Source organism: Propithecus coquereli, unplaced genomic scaffold (assembly GCF_000956105.1).
Source record: "Propithecus coquereli isolate 6110/MARCELLA unplaced genomic scaffold, Pcoq_1.0 Scaffold177, whole genome shotgun sequence".
Classification (NCBI taxonomy): Eukaryota; Metazoa; Chordata; class Mammalia; order Primates; family Indriidae; genus Propithecus; species Propithecus coquereli.
Genome location: NW_012142412.1, coordinates 2,744,313 through 2,767,382, shown reverse-complemented (window position 1 = coordinate 2,767,382; position 23,070 = coordinate 2,744,313). Strand labels below are relative to the sequence as shown.

The following is a 23,070-nucleotide window of genomic DNA, read 5'->3' as shown; positions in this document are numbered from 1 at the left end:
ACGCGCATCGCCCCGGCCCCAGCCTGCTCCTGCACGGGGGGCAGAGGCCCCCACAACGCAGCAGCTGCCTCCCCAGACGCAGCCACAGGCGCCCTCATGGTGGGTTTCTGCCTCTGCCTGTTCGCCACTCACATTTCTTCCCTGGGGTGCGTGAGAGCCCCGTCCTTCCCCCTCCAGCCCCGCTCCCAGGTCACACCGTCTCCCACACACTCATCCTAAAAGCCACCAGACGCAGAGGCACCCCCGGGGAAGCCGGTCTGGCTTGGAAAATGGTTCTTTAGAGAAGAAAAAAACACCACCATGTAACTTCACAAAGCACTCTGCTCACATGGGCACCCCTCAAACCAGGGGCAATAATCCGGTGACTACACAAGCGAAACATTTAAGTAAGTTTTAGGAAACCTAGCGGTGTGACCCTATCAAGGTGGCAAAAAAAAAAAAAAAAAAAAAAAAAATTAGGAATACAGGAATCCACCTTTTCATTCATTACTTGGGGGGGAAAATCCTTCTCAAAACGAAGAAATTCTGTACAAAACAGATGTGCAATATGCCTCCTTGAAATTTAAGATTTAAAAAAAATTATTTATAAGGAGAAGGGCATGAAAATTTAATTTAATGTTCACCTTAGGTAATTCTGTGTCTTATTGTTCACAGCAATTACCATAAATCTGCATATCAATAAGCAAGAACAGATGTCAGTTGTTACAAGTGCTTGCCAATCAGGTCTGTTAAAAAGTGACAGATGGGTGGTTATAGAACATTCTCCTAAGGCCTATTAGCACATTCGCAGGAAGCGTCTGCAGAGCGGACTGCTGGAGACTCGGCTTGGGGAAGAACGCGGGGTCTTTGTGGATCTAAGATGAACACTCCACAACTCTGGGAGCGTCTCCAATTCGAGCGCTCCGATCTCCAATGCAGCGTTTTTGCAAATGTCTTCCCACTTCTCCACTTGTGACAGACACTCTATGACAGACAGTCTTCTCAGAGAACGGGCCTCAGATTGATAAAAGGAGAGCTGTTTGGCTGTTTTGAGCAAATATTTGCACTCTACAATTTTATTATGACTTTCAAAACTTAGACCAGATACTCTGGAAGGGAATTACTACCAGCTTTGCTGAAAATCGGAATTTAAATAAAGCAGTTTCCTCCTGTTCATCAACAATACTTCTCTTCCGCCATAGCTTCATGATCCATAATTTGTTCAGTAACAATTTCTTATCGTAGGACAAAAGTTCCCCTGACACAGAACCCACTTGTAATAAATTTGAAACGTTTTCCAGAGTGAAGGGGGGCAGTTTTCCTGTTACTGTCTCTGAACTGCTTCCTTTTTAACAGGTTGGGGCCTGTTACACCGTTTGTGTAGGCTGGTCACTTTGGATGGCGTTTATGCAAACATAACGTGGATGGGGCCGAGCCACAGAGCGCGTTTCACAAGCTTGGAGGACACACAGCTCAGGTTTGGATCAGGTCGAGCTGGACTTGAAATTTACATCTGCCACTTACTAGCTTAGTGGGTCTGGACAAGGAGGAAACCTCTCTAAACCTCGGCTGGCCACCTGTAAAATGGGGCAGTCACAGTTCCTACTCGTAAAGTCGTCGTGACGTTTGGGAATTCTGTACCGTGATCCACACCATGCCACTTACTGTGCTGTGGTCTCCTATTACCTGTTTTACCCTTTGATCCTTCCATGTTTCCACCTGTACTGCAGGAGAGTGGTGGTCTTGTCTTGGCATGCTATGAGGGTCAACTACACGATTACTACAAGGAGCTCGGTGACAGACAAAATTGTAATGTACTTCCCTTGTTTTTCTATCATAATGTTCTTTTGAGACAGTCGTTTTAAAGAAACAACTTTCTTCCTTTCTCCTTTAAGAAAAATCCAGACTTTTAGCCCAAACTCAACAAGTTTCTGAGATTTTAGAAATTCATTGAATACCACAGCTGAGTGAGAAATGGACAAGTTTTTATTAGAAGTTTTATGAGGGAAAATAAAATCAGTCAACTTCTAGGAGGCACCAAAAGTATACATAAAAGCATTCTGCTTATAAAGATGTGATCCTAGTCCATTTTCTGCTTTCAAATTCCATATTTAGTCAAGATTCTCTTCTATAAAAAATCATAAAACACATTTGAAGTTATTTTTAGTTTGAAGGGAAAAATGGTAAGATTTTTTAGGAAAAAACATACAGCTATGTCTCATCTTATTGATGCAACTACTTAGTAAGTTGTCATCTAAAATTTCTTTTGGTATTTCTTTTCTGGTTTTATTTTATTTTCCCCTCAAACAGAAAATGTTTCACTCATATAAATGTGGCATTTTAGACTCTAGCTATAAACCTCAGTCTCCTGAAGGATAGACCATTATATGTTGAGAGTTGTTTGCAGCAAAATATTACTGGCTTATGAAAAGATATTTCTCTCTCTTTGGTGACAGTGTTGCAGGCTGGACTACTGGAATTTTGGATGTGGAGGCTGTAGTATATAAAGATTGTACCAGAATTGTTTATGAGCCCACTCCTACTATGCCAGCACATCACTCACTCAGCAAGCATTGTAGCGTCCGGTGGGATCAGTGATGAATAACCTCGCGGGTCCTCCCCCACTATGCTCCCATCGCATGGCTCCTACTGCGTTTGTGATGTTTTCTATTATACAAACTATCTCTAAATCCCAGCAACTCACTTGCAAAGATTCTGTCATTAGTTTATGTACTGTTCTTTTGGTTTACACATAAGGCTGAAATCAAATTTCTTAATTCAAAAACCAGGCACTTCACCTAAGTCCTATTGGGAATGATGTATCCAAAATATGCATGTCAATTCATAACCCTGTTCACTCATCCACTCAAGAGCGGTCACGAGTAGCTCTCAGAGGGAGGGCTGAGTCCATGGGCCACCAGCCTGCGCCCTCCCGGAGTATCAGGGAAGTGACGGTGGGAGAAAGTAAGGAGCTTTGAGGCTACACAGAAGAGAGGCCCCCCTCACACTTGTAGGAGCCGGGACAGCTGCTTCCAGAGGTCATCTCTGCCACCATCCCACTGGGATCATGTCATACTACTGGTGCAGATTAATCACAAGGACAAAAGTTGAGCCCTACTATTGGGACAAAAGAGTAGAAGAGGCCATGTAACTTTATTTGGGGAAAAATACGCCAAACTATAATGTTTCAAATACTCAGGAAGATGAGACCTGATTCTCCATGTGAACGAAGAGTATCCGTTACAGAAATCGCCAAGTGCGCACGGCCTTGACAACGACATCCTGAACACTCTAAGGTATCCGAGATGATGACAGATAACGGAATGGTCAGCATCCGATTCTGCAGCCTGCGTGGACTTAAGGTGCTGTATTGAATATGTTGAAGGCTCCAGAAACGGGTATTTTGGACACACACAGCATTTACAGGATGCCTTTAAATTCGCCATCCGCTCCACAGCTCCTCATAAGGGGACTCCCAGAGACCCTCAGGTTTCAAATGAGGCACAGAGCGCGTGAATGCTCACACCCTGACCTGCGGCCGGTGTGGCCGAGGCGCACGCTTCCTAATGGAAACCGACAGGGCGCTCTGCCCACCCGGGATGACACGCTCGGCAGCAGCCTCCAGACCCAGTGACCTCTGCATAATTCGGCTGTGGGAGTGGACAGCCTGAGGCTTCCTCCAAGGAAAGCCCCTGATTTCGGATCAGGGCCGGTCCACACTACATTAGAAGAAAACCAGTTCTCCCGTGGCCCAGGGTGTGACAAATCTTAGTATTTATTCTAACGCTCACAGTCGGGAGCTTTTCTCTTTTAAAACAGAAAACCCCCTGAATATTTCACGTGAGTCTCTCCAGTTCTCTTTATAGAATTAAAAATAAATTAAACATTCCATGTGATTCCTAGCTTCAAGGCCAGCTTCCCAAACTGTATTCGTAAAGACACTGCTGAATGATTCAACTATTTGTCATTTCAAGATACTTTTTTCTAATAATCCAAAAGCTCTGTTACAACAGAAAAAGCTGTCAGTGAAACAGATTTAAAGCCCAACGACAAATGCGGCAGTATTTTTACTGCGGGCCGATGTGTACCTTCACACGGGGAGCTGCCATCAGCCTTGGGCCACAGCGGAGGGCCTGGGCTGTCACGCAACGCACAGGGGCAGAAACGTCATGGAAAATCTTTCCAGATTCATTCCCAGCGAAATAAGAAAAAACCAAGGCTACATATTTGAAAGGACAAAAAAAAAAAAAAAAAGGAAAGAAAGAAAAGAAACATGGAAAATAGGAGTTTTCAAAGCGACAGATAAAGAAATCCGGCTTTTATTCTGCACATTCAGGTTTCATTTCATGGATTCAGGGTGTCCTTGATTAAAACAAACTGTGGTTGATTCTAATATGCCAAAAATCTGTTCTTCTCCTTGCCCTCTCCCCCCACCGCCTTTTTGGAATCAAACAAGGAAAAAGCTTTCTGACTGCTGCTCACGGCAGGTTAACGGGCGCCCGTGTTCTGATTTATTGCACGCGCTGCCTTCCCTGGCCCGTGTTAGGTAAGGACATCAGCATGGAGGGGGCACAGTAGGAGTGACCTTTCACTAATCACCGCACCTTGGCGACTACTGGCACAGCTCATTATAAAAAGGAATCCTCCGACGAGCCGGCTTTCAAATACGGTCGCGCTTTGATTTTCTCGAGAACAAAGATTATACTTTCACATAAAGGCTTCTGATGCGCAATTCTGTCAACTGGGGCAGTAAAGTAAGAAAGGCACCCTGTTAATTGTCTGTCGTTATCAAGGGGCTGCAAACTGCATCAAAGATAGGCCTGCAATCCTGCCTTTCATTATGGAGGTCAGAACATTTTTATTGACTGACTATTATTAAAATTTTAGAGGGATGTCAATCATCTTGGCTGCCCTGGATATAGGAATCTTGCTGGAAATCCCCCAGTAATCAATCCCGTTTAAAAAAACAACAAACCGACTGGAGAACATACACACACACTACGCAGGCATTCTCAGTCCCTTCACTTGATAGCTGTTAGGCGCAGTGAAGAGTGGGTGGGAAATGCAAGAGGCAGGAGGGCCCCTTCAGGGCAGCTGATTCCAATTTTGTCACCTACGCTGGAAAGCTAACAGGTCTGGTCATTACCCTTCCTCCTCCCCTTTCCCTTCTCCTTTTCTTTACCCTCCGAACCAACCCCAAACTCAGACAACGGCGCAGTGGAAAGGAAAGGCGGCTTCGTGACTTACCAGCCATCTGCTGAATGCCACTGAACGCACCCAGGTTGCTGGAGGAGGTGGCCTGCTGCAGAAGCTGCCAACGAAAACACAAGTGCAAAGTCAGAACCAGGTGGAGACGAGGACAAAGTAACTTCCTGTTTGAATCGGGGGCAAATTCAGTTGACTCTGCATTTACAGAGGTGGCTGCTACTGCCGAGTGATGGACTGAAGGTCCCCAGAGCTGGGGCTGTAAATCTCTATTAATGTCTGTCTCTATTAAGAAACACAGACACTGGGGAAACGCACTAACACTGCTGCCTTAAAACAATTGATCAATTTACTCTTTTTAACAACCAGGTGCTAAATCTATGGAAACCAACATAGTGTGACTAATGATCTCTCTCTGCAGTCTCGCAGTCACCACAACTCATCCCTGCCAATCAAGGTCCATTCCCCCATCTCTTCTACTTCCCTGCACGGTTCGGTTTCCTTTATCCTTCATGAGAAGCACATGAATTCACCGACTCTGGGACCAACATAAAGATCATCACGACAGCCCCAGACATAAATGCATCTATTCACGGCCACACAGGTACAGCCGTGACCGTGCGACCAAGCGAATGGCCAGCCATTTTTAAGATGGTCTTCCTTGGCAGAGAGAAACACTGCTTGTCAAAATTTGGAATTATCTGGTGCCACGTACTTTGAAGCTATTTATTATAAATATGTCAGTCTTTTTAAAAAGATATTCATATACCTGTGAAAAAGTCTGCATTTTTCCCTAGAGTATTCCAAAACACGTTTCTCCTGCTATGCGGAATCAGTGGGTGCCGCAAGACAAAGGCATGTGGCTCCTGTCCCCAAGTGCTCCTAGATTGGTCCCGTTCAGCTGCACTGGAGGTTTACTTAGGTGCTCTAAGAGTGCTGGGCTGGATTTACAGATATTCTCTTTCATAAGTAAGGCAGATATAGTTTGTGGTGGGGGAAAGCATATAGTTATCTCCTATGTTCAAATGTGCATGGATACCAAAGGGCATAGATCTACTAAATTTATTACTGAAACACTGTTACAACACTATGTGCTTAGAAAAAACAAGATGAATCCACTGCTTAAAAATAGCTTTTAGAATGTACTTGGAGCTCTGCAAAACATAATGTAGAACACTGACCCTCTGGGAAAGGACAGGTCTCTTCAGTGTAATAGGAAAAACTCTACAATTGGACGTGACTCAGAAAAGGGCACCTGTCAATTGAAGTTAAAGTGCCAAGTAGTGTGCAGTATCCACAGCTGACCACACCCAAGTCTCCCGTGCGACATCATGGGACACGGCATTAACAGGCACTAATGCTGAGAAAGAATTTGCAGTGTTCACTCACGCTTGACTCCTTGAACGCGGTAACTGGGTGTTCCGTGTGCACAGACGTGCGCCACACATGCTCTCGCACTCACACACAGAGAGCAAGGGAGGCAGGAGGAGGGTGTGGGGGAAGCTAGGGGTGACCCTCTGTGATACAAATACCTTAGTTAGGTCTGATGTGTTGGGCTTTCCATTCTCTTGTGTTTACAAGCCCCAAGCCCTTCCTCACATTAGTTTTAAAAAAATTAAAGTAAAATCAAATTAGCTTTGGAGATAGTCTGAGGAATTATTACCACCTATTGAGGTAAGTGGAGATCCCTGGATGCCATTAAACCACCACTAAGGATCATCCCATGGGTAACCCATCGCTGGCAAGCCAGGGTCAGGATCTGTAGCGCAGTACAACCAAGGGCTCTTCCAGAGAAAAGGATTTTCAAGTGAAACGTGTAGAACAAAGTGAGTAAGAAAGAATCGAAGCCACGATAGGAGAAAGCATACCAAGAGCTTATAAAAGCATGTTTTTATACCTGAGGCTGAGATTCATTGCCCTTCAGGCATAGAATAAAGTACAGATGTGGTCACAGAAACATGTTCCAGAGATTTCTATGAGCCATGGGGCATAGGAGATGTCCCCGAAGACTGAGGGTGGACGTCGTTCTCGTATGCACAACTCAACCAACGGTGTGTGAGCACTCTGACAGCACAAGTTTGTGAAAACAATTATTGTTAAGCTAGACTCACTTTTTAAATAAAATTTTTAGATTGACAGAAAAAGACAGCAGAGCATACACAGGTTTTAGTAAGACACCTGACAAAATCTCTCATGGTATCTTTGTGGATAAGGTGGAGAAACGGCCAGAAAGCAACATAATAATAAGCAGAGTCGATGCTTTTGTGAACGACTCTGATGAAGACAGGAGAAGCCAGCCTTTCATTCATTAACAAACCTGCACTGAACAGCCTGCCACACTAGACCCCAGAGGGCACTGCAGCATAGGGGTGGGGGAAAGGATGGAGGTGATCCCATGACCTCCACCTGCACTCGGTCCTCTGAGAAGCGACAGGGCAGCTGGCTGGCACACGCAGAGCCGGAATCCGTGGGCCACCAGCAGCTGTGTGACCCTGGGTAAAGTTACTAACTTTTCTGGGCCTCCCTTTCCTCATCTGGACCACGAGCAGGAGAATCGTACCTTTCAAGGTACCAAGGAGGACATTTCACACGACAGTACAGCTTCTGCTACAAAGCAAAGCTGATGGAGAATACGGCTCTGAGAGGGACAGTTAAAATGTAACGTGACAGAATCAGGACACCGCATGTACACGCACTCTCTCTCAGAGGCTGGAATAAACGCCCAAACTCACAATATGGAATCATAAATGTCAAGTCCAGCATTGACGCTCCAAAGCAGAAAAACGAGGTAGAGGAGCTGGGTTTGCGGCAGTTGAAATACAAATAACAACTCGGGAGTATTCTCTGCCTTCCGGCCCCCACCTTGCAGGGGTGACTGCAGCTACCGCAGGATGTCGTCAAGGCCACGCTAGGGCTCACGACTGTGTCCTGTTTACGCCTTACTGGGGGAACTGTCGTGCATTCTGGACTCTGTACCTCAATAACGACACTGGCAAAGGGAAGCGGGTAAGCACAGAGGAACGAGAAAGTGAAAGTTGAGAAACCATGAAATGTAAGGGATGGCTGAAAGAACTGGGTGTGTCTGGCCTGAAGAGGATCTAATTTTGTTGGTTTCAAACAGATGAAGTACGGAACATTTGACTTTGTCAACACAGTTCCACCGGGAAGACCCAGGATCACGGAATGGAAGTTCCAGGAGATTTCGGCTGCGGTCCTGGTGGGCCGGGTACTAACCGGCCAGGCGGGCTCTGGAGCACCGTCACCCCGTAGTCTTCCATTCCAGCGCTGGGTGGAAGTTTAGCCTCCATCGGGTAAGAATTAAATTACTCCCATTCTCATGCTAATCGGTTTAAGCTGGAAGTATTCTGCATAAATGCTAATTTCAACCATTTCCTGAGACTCAAAATGTACTGAGAATGACATTTCTGGCGCACTTGGGGGCGAGTGGGTCGCGAGGACCACGCCCGCCGCCCGTCCGGCACTTACCGCCAGGTACTGCGGGGTCAGTCCGCCCAGACCCGTCAGGTTCCCCCAGGTGGCAGTGTTGAGCTGCTGCATCTGCTGCGCCAGCTGCTGCTGGAGGCGCCTTTGCTCTTTGTCCTTCTGAGTGTCCGCAAACTTCACCACGATAGGTGAAGAGCAGCCCTGTGGTCAGACACATCGGAAAGCGGAGAGGGGGTTACAGGCTGGTCGGATCCCCTGGGGCGCTCAGTCTGCGCGGGCTCTGCCTCTCCCCGCTACCTCGGCACGCACGGAATGGGCTGAAATGGTTTAAAAACGGTTTGATATTCCTTCTTCTTCTCTCAATAGCACCATCCACAGAAACTTCCAGAGACTGTCACTGGTTTCTTTGGGGGAATCGGGTGGTCGGTGAGGCCATTTGCTTCCTCGCTCTGATTATTAAACTGCCTGTCCCCCTCTCTTCACACGTCTTCCTCCGACCTCCCGGGACCTCCTCAGAGACAAGGGACCCCACCAAGCTGCGTGGGTCGCCCGTCTTAAGGACAGACTTGTCTTTGCGTGGCTGCCTGTTTGCACAGGTGAGCAGAGGACTAAGGGGGAGAAATTGTAACAGGAATGAAAACATCTCTAATTCATTTATTTTTTCACTCTTTCCGATGTTCAGTTATGTGTTTTTGGACTGTGGAACGGTGGGAATCATAGCGATCCAGCAACGAAAGGGCGAAGCTGGCTCCATTCTAGTAACGCGGGGGAAGGAAGGAGGGAACACAGGCACGGGCCGAAGCCACCGTCCGCGTGTTTTCGGGAGGGTCTCCCTTCTTCCTTCCACGTCGCATCTACTCTACCTGCAATTCCTGGAGCTACTGCAAACCCCAGAAAACCAGAAGCACGTGCTAGTCACAGGAGATAGACCGTAAATGGCAGGAGGAGGATCTCCTTGGCTTCTTCCCCTAACGAACCTCACCATTCCAGCAGCTTCTTTCAGTTTTAATTTCCTTTAAAAGGCAAGGAATAGGGGTAGTTGAGAAGGAAATGGCCAAAGGCCATGTAACAGGGTGGCTTCATTTCTGTGGAAGACAAAATCATCAGGGAGAGTAACGGCCTCCACCCCAAGCATGAAGACCTCCTTCCAAAGAACCTTCCACACAGGTGCCGCCTGGCCAGTACTCAGCAGACTGCGCCCCTTCTCCCCCCTTTCTCCTCAGCGTGGCCCCCTACACTCTGCATCGCAATCAAAGCTGCTCCATTTTGCTGAGGTAAAAAAAAGTAATTCTACCCTAGTGATTAAATAAAAACTTGTACTGGAACTCAGCATGGTAACAGACCTCTCTCTCCCCTCTCAGAAACATTATATTCCTATTTAAATGAGCCTTTCTCTTCCACTGCCTTTGGGTCATTTTTCTTTCTTCTAAAAAACAAACTTGCATTTTTTCCCCTTATCACTGTGGGTAGCTATTGGGGATGTAGCTATGAATCCATGAGGTTATCATGTCTGTTAATTAAAAAAAAAAAGTGAGAAAAATGAGAAGCTGTTTCAGGGCTCAATCTCCAGCCTACGGGTCTTCAGCCACGCCAGGCAGAGTCACGGGGTGTTAAATGTCAGTCAATCGCATAAAAGTAATATTTCCATCATTGAAAAAAATCTATAATTCATTTTTCTTTATCTGCTCCACGTTTCAGCACTTCGACACTTTGAAGAGAGCAAAACACTCTGAAGATGAAAATTATTTAGAGAAGGGGTTCTGCATGGAAAAGCGTTATTGTGTCAAATTTGTTCGGTAACAAATTATAGCATCTCCTCCTCACAGTACACTTATTGTTCTTTTTTTCTTCCTTAAACACTAAAAAATGATATAAAAGCAGAAAATTAGGCCAATGATGATGGCTTTAAAAAGACTCGTATAAACCATGAAAGAGGAAACAGGCTGGGCAGAGTGTGAAGGGGAGTGAAGAAATAGCACAATATAAAACTGTTTTCGAGACCTTGTTCTTTTAATGTTCACATCCTTCTGAATCAGATAATACATCTTGGTTAAAGATGTACGCCAGAGTCCTGAAAATAACGTAATTAGTTAAAAAAACAAACGTCAGGTGTACAACTATGTAACTGCATAATATATGGCCTATTTAAATGTCTGTTTTCTGGAAGAAGAAATTTCTTCTTCTGAGGGCCCCTTGTTTAAGCATGGATGTCCAGTTTTAAAAACAAGCACACCAAATTTGATTTTCTCATAATGGAGATATAAATAAAGGGTCAAGGGGGTCTTAAATACGACCCATTGCTCTAACAAAGTCTTCCCGTTGTGAGAACGTATTTTTTCCCCGGTTTTGGGTCATACCCAGTTCTGCTTCAGGGTCTTGATCGCTACTTCTACAGTGACACAGGAGAAAGCCCCGTCAGCTGTGGCTCTGTGTTACTCGGGGGGCTCCTATGGGGATGGCAATGTTTCTGACAGAATTGAAACAATTTAGGTTAAAAATAATTATCTAAAGGGAGACCACTATGGGGACAAATCACTAAATTATGGAAATAAAAATAATCAAGAATGAAACACATATATGGGGGATAAATACAGGCAAAGACTTTTTGGTTTTCCTAACAGCACTTCCATCTTTATCTCCAAGCTGAGATGTGGCTGGAAATCCGTAATAATGGGGCAGCCTAAGTGAAGAGAAAGGGGGACCCAAAACATTGGCACACAAGTAACTGTGTTTTATAAGACTAGATTTCCTATATATTACAAATCCTGCTAATCATTTCCTATCATGGCCGACTTTCACCTGAGCTTGCCTTCAGGGAGGGGGGTGTGAGTGTCTTAAAAATGCATTGCACTGAAAGGAAAACACATTGATTATATAAGATATGTTAGGAATATCAAAGTCAAAATGAATGTTCAAAAAAGACAATAGGCTTTGCAATGCTGGTATCACAACTCAGAAAAGTACAGTAAACACTTAATGACAATGCCATGCACACTCCTTCCCCCCTTTGCACCCACCTTTTGATTCACTATAAAAAAAGTTGCCCACAAAACATGACGCATAATGATCACTTAGCTCCCAGCATGCTTTGGGAGAGGCAGCATTGCAAAAAACAAACAAAAACAAACGAAGAAAAAAATAAAACCCCTACGAAATGGGGCCAAAAGAGAAGCTCAATCCATAAAAAGTTTTTTGTACCATTAAATAAAACTGAAAATATTTTTTTAAAAAATATGAGAACATAGCTTCAATAACACCACAAGGCCACCTCCAGAAAAGATCACCCATACACAGAGATACGGTGTACACAGTACAGCAGAACATGCACTCCCAAATGGCTCTGTCGGACAATACAGAAGAAGTAACAGCATATCACTCTTGGAAAGCTTTTGTGCAAAATTCTGAAAGGCCATGACCCAAATCACAGACTAAAAGTACAGAGCCATCTATCTATGTTGGTGGGTGGACACCCACGCCAGTGGTTTATCTTCCCCTAAAGCTACTATCTCTCATTAGGAGAGCGAATTTGAGCCTTTATGTTTCTTTGTCATTGCTCATTTTTTTTTTTAGCAAGGAGACAAATCTCATTTTTCAGGGGACACTCATAAATTAGCATTTCCACTGTTAAATGAAATGGGAGAAGTATTAACTTTCTCCAGCATTCTTGATGCAGAAACACAATTCTGTTCGACTATAAATAACTTGGCCCCACGTAACAAGAAGAACTTTGACTCAGTGCAGGGCTGCACTTTGGGGCGGGGGCTGTTACTGTTTCATCCATACCAACGCTGAGCTGGGGAATGTACTCGATCCTTTAGGTCCAGAATGACACTTTGCTTAAAGTGCATCATGACTTTACATCGCAGGACCTGTGCTGCTGCAATAAAAGGCTCCAAAAATAACTGTAGAGCAAGTGGAAGGTTTTACTAAATGCATTTCAAGTCGTTAGGGGAAAAATGGAAAGAGAGAGAGAGAATGAGAATGAATATGAATGAATGAAAATCGAGATGGTGAAAGTTTAAATCTGTGATTGTCATGTGAACAATCCACACAGGAGAGAATTGCTTTACCATTCCCCATCATTTGCACAAAGAAAACAAAGAAAGGGCAGATGATACAGTACCTCCATGGTCTGAGACTGATGCATGGCTTTGATTGCATTCTGTGCCATTGCCCTTGTAGAAAATGTGACAAACGCACAGCCTGTGGGAAACAAGGGGACAGGGAGCAGGAAAGACAAAAAACAACAAGACAAAAGGGTTGGACGCTTGTTAAACCAACACAGTCTACGAGAACTGCCACAAGACGACACTGTTCTCAGTAGTACATAAAAATAAACAACTTCTCTCTTTGGTTTTATCTTATTTTGCTTTTTCTTCACAGTGCTGACTTGCTAATCTGACCAAAGCAGAAAGATTTATTTATTTATTAGTTTATTTTTTTTAATGGAAACTAGGGGAGGAAGTTGGGTACTGTTTTTAGCCACAGGGTTTGAAATTAGCAAGATCTAGTCTGCATTTTCTAAAATAAAAAGTTGCTATTTTTCCATTTTCTCCTGGGCTGGTGATCTTTACTGAGGGCATCCACACATCAGGGCTTTGTATTTCCAATTTTATCTTCTATTTTTTTTTTTTTTTTTTAAGAAGCAAATAAGAAAATTCTCACACCAAGGGCAAATTAGCAAATAAATTTCAAGAGCTCAAAATGTCAGCAAATAAATATATCTGCTCCCTTTCTGGGTAGTTAAAAAAATATATATATGTAGAAATATAAACTGATGCTATTCAAATCCAGACAAATATACCAAATGTGTTACAAGCTGTTTAGTAATTATTAATTATTAACAAAACAAATGCTCTATGACTCTGAGAATATTCAACAGTGCATATACAGTAAACTTTAAAATTTTGTATTGGTATTTTTATTCGCATAAACACCTTCATGACTTTCGAAAACTGTGAATTTCTGAACTGTATCAGATCTGACCTGAAGTCTAACATACACAAGACAATGTACATTTCTCTGAATGTCCACTGTGAGACCTGCAAAACTTCCCATGCCTATTGTTCCTTGTGCTGCAAACTAACTAGACTCTGCACTGCTCGTTCCTGGTTCTTGTACCAGCGCTGGCCACCATGCAGGTCACTGCTCCAACTACACGGCTCATTGAGCTTTTCACTAATAAAAACACTGCCTTCTCAAATTTACATTTTATTCATCATGCACCCTTGGGCTTCTGAGAGAAAAAGACTGTGAAATTAATGCAGATTCAGGCTGATTTTATAATAATACCACAGCACACTAGAAGCTTAGCTAAAGCAACACAGACTTATTTCACTTATGATCTCTAATGACTTTAAAAGTGCATTGATTTTCGGCTTCTTTAGCCTTGCACAGTATGAACTTAGGTATCAGAGAATAATTCAGTGTTCCACTCAATTTCCTCAAAGCATTATTATTATTACTACTTAAAAGATTTCCAAATGAAGCAGATCTAAACACAGAGGCTGGAGCCCATTGTCATTTCAGAGCGAATGCATGAAAGCAGAATTCTGGCATCGACAATGTAAGATTGTTGCCCCTGTGGCCAATAAGCAAAATAGAACATTCTACATTCAAACAACCAGCAGATTGTTTGGTTTATGTAAATCAATTTGTGAGCCATGAAATATATTTCCTTCTTTTGTTCTGCATGTGCACCTGGTGAGATTATCAAGTCAATCCTGTAGCAGTGGCACCTTTTAATCAAACAGCAATAAGAGAAAGCAAGGCCTGCCCATCACCCCCAAAGCACAACGACATCCAGTCATGAGAATAAGTCAATGCATTTTTTTCCGCATCATGCTGTAATTTTTAATACACAGAAACTGTCAGTACATGGGAAATTCGTCTCACATTCCCCTCTTGGTTAAGTTGGCCTTAAGAGGCCTGAATGAAGTCCAGCTCGCTAGGAATGCAGAGCTGTTTCATATGGTTCTCCAACAGCAAGGCAGCTGATGAGGCTTGCTATTTAAACACGCTACCTGTACCTAGACTGACTGCAGCTTCTGTCATCAATAAAAGCAATTCTGTGGCCTTCTATAAGGCATCCGGACGATGTGTATAACAGAGTGCGAGACAGATGACAGTACCTCTACTGGCTTCCATATTGATGCTGAGCTCTAAGATGATAAGAGTCCAAATTTACCATCTGCTTCAAAGTAACATCTCTTCAGAAGCATCATGATCATCACCGACATTATTAACAGAGGAAATAATGCTACGAGGTTTTAATTTTTCTACTTCTTGAAACTCCAATGGGGAAGAAAAGCAAATCTGGAGATATATTTGAAACGTGCGAAGCCTGGACTAATTCTGCTTGTCAATAGTCGAGAAGATTGTTGCATTCGTTGCATTTGCTCTTACTATTCAGGAACATGTGCCAAATTGACAGTTTCCAAATGGAGGTTAAGAATGCATAAAAAACACATAAAATGTCACCAAGAATCAATAAGGCACAGTTTATGCATTTACCACAATTTCACACAAGCAGAACTTTTGTCAGTAACTTAGTAAGATACAGCAATTAACAGGTCTCAGAAGTATTAGCAATAGAACAATAAAATCACATTTCTATAAACTCGAACCATTGCCCTTTCCTCTATGAAACCTGCAATTAAAAACTCGACTGATGCTTCTAATTATACAGTTCTTACCCCATCCAAAAACCTGATCTGACAACTCTGATGACTTCTTTAACCTTTTAATTCCATTGGCGGTGGTGCAGTAAGAGGGAAGCTGTCTCCTTAGGGGATTCTGTCAAGTTCTGTACTGTGTTCAGTTACTTAAGAGAAAAAAAATTACTGTGTCATTTATCAAGTGGGGGTGCATGTTGAAAAATGTCACTCTGTGCCACTCTGGATGAAGTTAAGCAACTTCAGAACCACATGTTTCTTGGAATGGGAGTTTGTTAACCTTTGTGATTTCTCTAAAACAGGAGGTCATGGTAATTCCTAGGGAGAGATTTTAATTTTCTTTTTATCACTACAGAAAACATACTGGTGGGCTTTAGGATTAGGCCTCCAAATCTGTGGCTTTTTAATAACATAGGATCGCATATATGCCCCTGCTAAGACTGGCTGCTAGCTTTTTCTCCCAAGCCAGCTAGAAGGCTGTCCATTGGACAAAAATAATTTAGGTCGTAGCTGTCCCCTCTCTCCTACTAAAAGTGAGCTTTTGGGTGCAGTAGAGTTCATAGGGTCTGGAAAGGACAATGGCTCTGATCTTGTAGGGTCAGGCCTTAGCTATTCTAGACTGTCTCAGCAATCAGTTTTCTGGCTACTGACCAAAAAAAGCTGGAGAAACTAGGCTGGGGGAAAAAAAGGATACAGGTGGCCAAAAGATAAAGCTGCACATTTCTCTTTTGCTGGGGAGGGGTTTTAGGTAAGATAGCATGTCTATTACTGTCTTAAAACCTCCAAATATACAAAATAGAAAAAAAAATCCATCTGTAAATGTGGCCAACCTGTAATTTACCTTTGCAATTTATTATCTCCACTTTCAGGATGTCAGATTGTTAATAGAAATGAAAGGAGCTAGATTCCTCTTATTTCAGTGAGGTTGCCTTCTTGCTGCTAAAACAGATAAATGATTGACTGGGGAAAGGTTTCTCAAAGTAATTTCCTCCTACAGATAAGATCTAAGGAAAGCACGTAGCCCTGCCACAGAGAAGATTTTTGGAACACATCTATTATGCTTGTCATTTCAACTTAAAGGATATCTTAACTCAGGTGTTATACCTTTCTTCTCAGCTGCAAGAAAATTTTTAGAGAACTAGATGAATTCTTGCTCTGCACACCGCCCCCTACTCCCCGCCCCCCAAAGAAAAAGTGTAGGCGCTTTTAAAAGCATGAACAATGCCAGGGCCTTGTGCTTTTCTTTTTTTTTTTTTTTTTTTTTTTTTTGTAGGAGGTGCAGAAGCCTGCTATATTTCAACTGAAAGCAGCATTACTTAAAATAACTTGTGCAGCATGAAGGAGCGTTCGACTTATGGAAAACTTGTTTATAAATTCCTAGTTAGCCAAAGACAGATCTTAATGCAGCCAATTTTCTTTGCTCTATCTTTTTAGCAGTGGCAGGATTTGACTTATTAAACATATGCTACCAGTCTACTATTGGGGCATAAAAATTATTCTAATACTCTCATGCACCATCCCTGACGTCGGGCTAATTTATTTTAAATTGGCAGGGAAACATCATTCACGTACAGCATCCGAGGCTGGGTTCAGATTAGGATCTACTTAATAGGTGGCAAAATCTCATCGCTGAGATGAGACTGGAAGACTACTGAGAACAAGAGGGCAAAATACAGTCCGTCATCCAGGGGCATGGGATGAAAGTTTCCACACGTCTGCATGTTTAGGTACTGCGTAGCAGAGCTAAAATGTGATCAAAACTGAGTCCTCCCTGCATACATGTTTTAATAGTCAAAAGCCTTACCCCCATATCCTGATCAGATATGACAGAAACAAATGAGGATTTAATGGCTAAATCCAGTCTGTGCTCTCCAAAATCCCTGAAAATATTGCCAATTCATTTGTCAAGGGTTTTGGCAGGGGAACGCTGGAACACCATAAACACAGCTGGAATATTCTTAAACAAGCAGAAAGTTACCTTACATGGCAGTGAAGATCTGACTCCAGTTTGTGGGAAAGAAAAATGAAACAAACTCCTTCACTGTCTCCAGGTCACAGATCCTCAACTGCCCTGGTGCAGAAAACCCCGTCAGCTGTACCTGAACAGCCCATTCTGACCGTGGGATTATGGGCGAGAATGTGCGTATTTCAGGAAATCTACATGCTAAGGTGACACAGTCAAATAAGCACATTCGGCTTAGAAGCCGCAAGCTCTGCTTCTGGGAGCAAACATCTCACTTGAATGGCCGCGCGTGGGCTCGCGGTGCCGGCGCCGGGGCTGAGCTGCCGCCGCGCAACTCTCTGAGTGTCAAGTTGCTTGAGAGCATCTCAAACCACGTTTTCCGAATGAGACGGCAGGATGAGTTACTGGCCCCAAAGAGGGAAATGCACACCTGGACGTGGCGTCCTGCCCCGAGAGACGGAGAACACCAGCGTGTGCTGAGTAGCTTCAGGTGCTTGGAAGGTGCTAGGTGCTTTCCGTGTGGAGAGGCGTGACAACTTCCCGAGGGTGTCTGTGCTGGAACACGGGCTGGTGTTGTCAGTCAAGATGGGACTTTAAAAATATTTTTTCTTACCAATAGGTAGATCTTGACTTTTTAAAGACAGACGATGATTCTAACTGAAAGTGTAGCGAGGTCTGATCGGCACAGCCGGGGGGTCCCGCCAGCCCTGGCGGGGCACCGCTAATGCAGTGGGGGCTGCGTCAAGGAGGCTTCTAGGGAGGGACTAAAACTACTGAAGTGGCACCAGAAACCTGGGGGGAGCCAGCTCGACCAACCCCCTCCTTTGTCTTCATTCTCGTAGGTGAACTGGGCAACGGCAGGAAGAGAAAAGTGAACCACTCAACTCTCAACTCAACCTCCCTCATAATCAAACAGTCTGATTTAAAAACTTTCTTACTGAACAGTTCATACCCTGATTTTTTTTTTTTTTTTGAAACAGAGTCTCACTCTGTTGCCCGGGCTAGAGTGCCGTGGCATCAGCCTAGCTCACAGCAACCTCAAACTCCTGGGCTCAAGCGATCCTTCTGCCTCAGCCTCCCGAGTAGCTGGGACTACAGGCATGCGCCACCATGCCCAGCTAATTTTTTCTATATACTTTTAGTTGTCTGATTAATTTCTTTCTATTTTTAGTAGAGACGGGGTCTCGCTCTTGCTCAGGCTGGTCTCGAACTCCTGAGCTCAAATAATCCGCCCGTCTCGGCCTCCCAGAGTGCTAGGATTACAGGCGTGAGCCACCGCGCCCGGCCCATACCCTGATTTTTGTATCAGAAGGCACTTTTCAGAGCAGCCGAGCCTTCGTTTTACTTAATTTTTATTTGTTTTTCAAAGCGCTGAGGCAGCCATAGCCACTGAGAACAGAAATGCTTTATCCGCAGTGCCACTAATGGGAGACGTTTATTAATATTTGATTGAAAACCGTAATTCTTTAATAAAAGCAAAACAGCAGCATGAAAGAATTGTTCTTTTAACAAATGCACTGATTCAGGCGGAGGCCCCTGCAGCCAGGAGTCCCTGGGTCCTGCTAACTGAAAAACGTACCATGTCTGTCTTTATGTTTCAGAACAAATGGTTATAAATGAGTATCTTCTTTTTTTGCAATAGGGAATCCTCGTCAGTTCACCAGAAATTACTTTTCTGTTGGGAGAAAAAAGGTGGGGAGGGAGGAGTTTTCTCCTTTTCACACTGAGCCGGCATTTGCATGAAATATCGAGGAGGGGGCTCCCGTAGTTTGTTTCAGGAACAGGCTGCGTCTGGTGTCAAGTGTGGTCAATCAACTAAATGGCAGATCAAATGAGCCGGGTTCTCTTGTTAAGTGCTGTGTCCTGCTCTTGCCCACGGAAGCTCCAGCTGCTGTACGATCTGATCTGCAGAAACCACCAGTGGGTGCTCAAGGGGCCCTGGACGCTGCAGGCTGCACTGCTGTCCATTCCTGTCCCCACCGGACAGAGGGAGAAAGAGAGACGGACAGCCGCGTCACAAGCCGGCCAGGCCACTCAGAGACCAGGCCGGCATTCACACCTCGCACTCCGGGTCTCTGCCCCGTGCAGAGGGTACGCTCAGACAAGACGCTACCACGTCTCTGACTAGCGGCTCCCTACAAGATAAGCAGGGCAGGTATCTTCCCTGCTGTCACTTACAAATGGGGAAACTGAGGGATAGAGGTAGGAAAATGAAATGACTAAGGTTATGCTGCATTTCAGTGGGAGTTCTGGGTTCGCTGACCTCTAAGCACTGTACATTTCGCTGTGACTAATTTGAGGGCTTTCCTTCAGTCTTTTCTCCGTGCTATACCCTGGGGAATGAAAAATGCAATGACACCGCCGCAGTGTGACTGAGGACAACAACAGGAGATAATAGGGATTCTAATCACTCAACTGGCAGCAGAGAAGGGATTACAAAAACATTATCGTGTCTTTGGACATGCCGTGTTCTTCATTTAGCCACACTGCCTTTTCCCACGCTCTTCTCTCCCCCGGTTCGCCTGCCTGCGTGGGCATCCGTGCATCCCGGCTGCAGGACAACCAGATGACCAGGAGTGACCAGACGCTCTCCTGGCTCGAACCGCCAGGACGGCACTCCTAGGATCCTCCTGCTAGTGAGGCCGTCCGGGAGCCAGAGGTCGTGTAGCCTAGCGCTGGACTGTCGGGCTCGACCCGATGGCGGCCCGGGTGAAAAGCCGCAGGTGCCCGCAGGCCCCGCATCTGCCTTTCAGGGATCGCGCCCAATATCACATCTTTTAAGTGAGTGTTACGTAACGAGAATTTTGGAATGGTTAGAGAATGCACAAAGTGTGATTTCCATGCCACCCTCCCTCTTCTTTTCTTTATTTTTAACCGCCTTCAGAAGAAAATACAGGAATCAGAGCTTGGCACTGTTCCACCGCCTGCTGGTTTTCCTAGACTACCTCCACTTTGGGGTTCTGGGGGTGGCTGTAGGTGGAACTTTTGTTCTCTGGGCCTTCAATTCTAACAGCTGACATTATGAAGCTCCATGTCTAAAAACCAAAAACACAAATGTTCTTCCTCACATGGTGCTGAAATTAGGTAACACTAGTGAGATGGGTGAGAATTAGAACCCAACCTTTCAACATGTGGCTTAGGGTGTCGGTGTTGGCCGAGAACCAGAAACTGAGAATGAAACTAAGTTTCTAATTAGCCCCACAGAAACTGCACTGCTAACTACAGTAATAACAGAATGAAACCTCTTCACGTTGCAAAAATATATCCTCCTTGTAAGAACTGAAAAATATGTTTTACATGTACACTTGGACCTTGGATTGATTCGGGGAACTGCAGTGAGACACTGTTAACACTCAGCATCACCCTTCTGAGCGGTTTAAGGAAAGAGGCGTGTGGCATCGTCAAAGGGGGAGGCAAATGTGGAAAGAGAACAGTTATTTCCAACTCTTTTGTGTAGCTGCTTGCAAAAATACCCGTTTTCATCAAGGCTCTGAGCTGCACCTTTTGCACCTATCATGGTGGCAAAAAAAAACCTACAATCTTCTTCAGGATGAAGTCACTTTCTGTCACTTAAAGAACTCCCTGGGCTCGGGACACCAGGAGTTTCGCTCTTTGAAATAAAACTTGAATACCCCAAGGCAGGCCCAGTTTCCGTGAGTCCATGGCTGCTCTGTGCTGCCCGTGAACCTCGACACTCTCTTTTCGGTTTCTGTCACCGAGAAGAGGACATACTCTTCACGCTTCCTTCAGGCGTGGGCAGAAGGCCCGAAGGCTAAGATGGAAACAGCAAATATCCTTTCTCATCCTCCATATCTCTGCCTTGCCCCCCAAAATCAGCTTCCATCTGAGATGAAAAGGGCTGTGTCCGGTAAGGCAGCCTGTCCGCTTTCCATGTGACAGTGACAACCTGAGCTAATATGTTGGCGCTAAGACCGTCTCAAGTTGAGAAATCAAAGGTGATCATTTCAGCTACGGTGAAAAGTTCAAGTTTATCGCAGGGGACATATCATAGGGTGACCTCTCGCTGGACGCAGTGCCTACATCTACCTGGACTACGACACAGAGCTCCGATTAGCAGTTAAGGAGAGACTTTCCAGACGGCACACTCACCTCGGCTCAGCCCGTCGGGCCCCCGGAGGATGCGACATTCTTCTATCTGGCCAAACGGAGAGAACATCACCCTGATATCATTCTCATTACACTTCTTCGAAACCATTCCTATGAACAATTTTCTGTCTTCCACGGCTAGGAGATAAAAATAATGAATGAGCAGAGGCCATTTTATCTTTTTTCTTGTAATCAATGCCTCATTACCCCATCAAAACAGGCCCCAGCCACGCGAGACCGAGGCTCGCTCCCAGCCGCCCTCCTGCTACACGCCCGGCACCGCCTCCTCCTCCCACCTGGCCCTCCCCGAACGTTTCATCTCTCTGTGCGCACTTGGTATCACTAATGAAGCATCTTAATAGGGCGCAGGGACTAACGGCAGTTTCCCATTCAGAAACTAACAGCGATGTGTTTACTACAATTTTAAAGCACTTGTGTAATTGCTAACCCACTACTGCTGCATAGGGATATTTTTGGATGCAAATTTTAATTTTGGTGTTTTGTAGATGTTAACTCAAGTGACAGGCAAAGAGAAAGGCCAGGGGAGGAAGCCAACAGGAGCGGAGGGGATGCAACAGGAATACACCTCACGAGACTTTCCAGGAAAGACGACACTTTTCTCCCCTATTCCAAGTAGCCGTATCTCCGCTGATCTAGACAAGAGGCCAGGGAGAGCTCGTTTCTCTGCAGAGCGAGGAAAGCACTTCCTTCCCACGGCCTGGGCTCTGCTGTGCTGACCCGTCCCCGCGCCTGGCTGTGACCAGCCAGGTCCGTCACAGCTGAGGAGGAGCCAGTCCCAGAGAGGAGAGCCTCCGACCCCCCCCACGCTCGCCCCCTGCACAGAAGCACCGGGAGGGAACGATACTCTTCTCCCCCCGGGAGGCAGGATTCTTGCTGAACACTGAGGCATTGGAGGTATCGTGACAACAACATGCAAATGCAGACCGCGGACCCCGCCAGCGGGGAAAGGCAAGCAGGTCCTCAGATGACCTGGGAGATTTTCCTCGAAATCACACTGTTGCTCGAGATAGATGACCTGCATTTGGCCTGGAAGGCAGGGTTAAAACTGACTTCTGGACAATGTTTAAAGCCTTTTTCAGGAGAGATGCCTTTTGTCAGGACATCACGGACGCCCACGGGGATAAGTCCTGCTTATTTTCCACTGTTCCATTTCAACCCACTTCGGAAAATTAAATAAATAAATAAAGCCCGCTGCACCAGAGAGGACAGAGCGTCCGGCCCCAGGGGAAGGGCTCTGCCTTAAGTCACTTGTGTATAAACCTTTGTTCCACATCTGTATTATAATCTTGTCATTGCCATTTAATTGGCTTTTATTTCTGCTTCCTTTATACCCCTTCCCTGGACAGTAAGTGTCTCATGTTCATTTAACCAGCAAGCCCTTCCTTATTCTGGACTTACTGGGGCCAGTTGCTTCTGGAAGCGAAGTTACAATACGTGGTCTGCGCCCTCCGGGAGCCGGGCAGGTATGCTCAGAAAGTGGCAATGTCACACGGCGGCTTCCTCCGCAGCAGCGCCACCCACGTCTGTGCTGTCGCACACAGAAGCTAAAGCCACCTGTGGCTACCGAGCACTTAAAAGGGGCTGGTGTGATTGAGGAAGTGATTTTTAATTTAATTAAAAAAGCCACACGTGACTGCTACATGGGACGGTGCGGCCTTGAAGGGCCTAAAAGCCACA

At 45.0% G+C, this 23,070-nt stretch overlaps 1 protein-coding gene across 1 annotated transcript in view; it reads right to left on the bottom strand.

Annotated features, from left to right (window-relative positions):
- CELF2 (CUGBP, Elav-like family member 2) overlaps positions 1-23,070 on the bottom strand; it is a 156,986-nt gene that overhangs the window by 50,505 nt on the left and 83,411 nt on the right. The window contains exons 4-7 of the mRNA XM_012642188.1: positions 21,376-21,510; positions 12,752-12,831; positions 8,671-8,829; positions 5,227-5,290 (exon numbers count right to left, since the gene is read on the bottom strand). Coding sequence (XP_012497642.1) covers positions 5,227-5,290; positions 8,671-8,829; positions 12,752-12,831; positions 21,376-21,510 — 438 coding nt within the window. The remainder of the gene's footprint in view (positions 1-5,226; positions 5,291-8,670; positions 8,830-12,751; positions 12,832-21,375; positions 21,511-23,070) is intronic.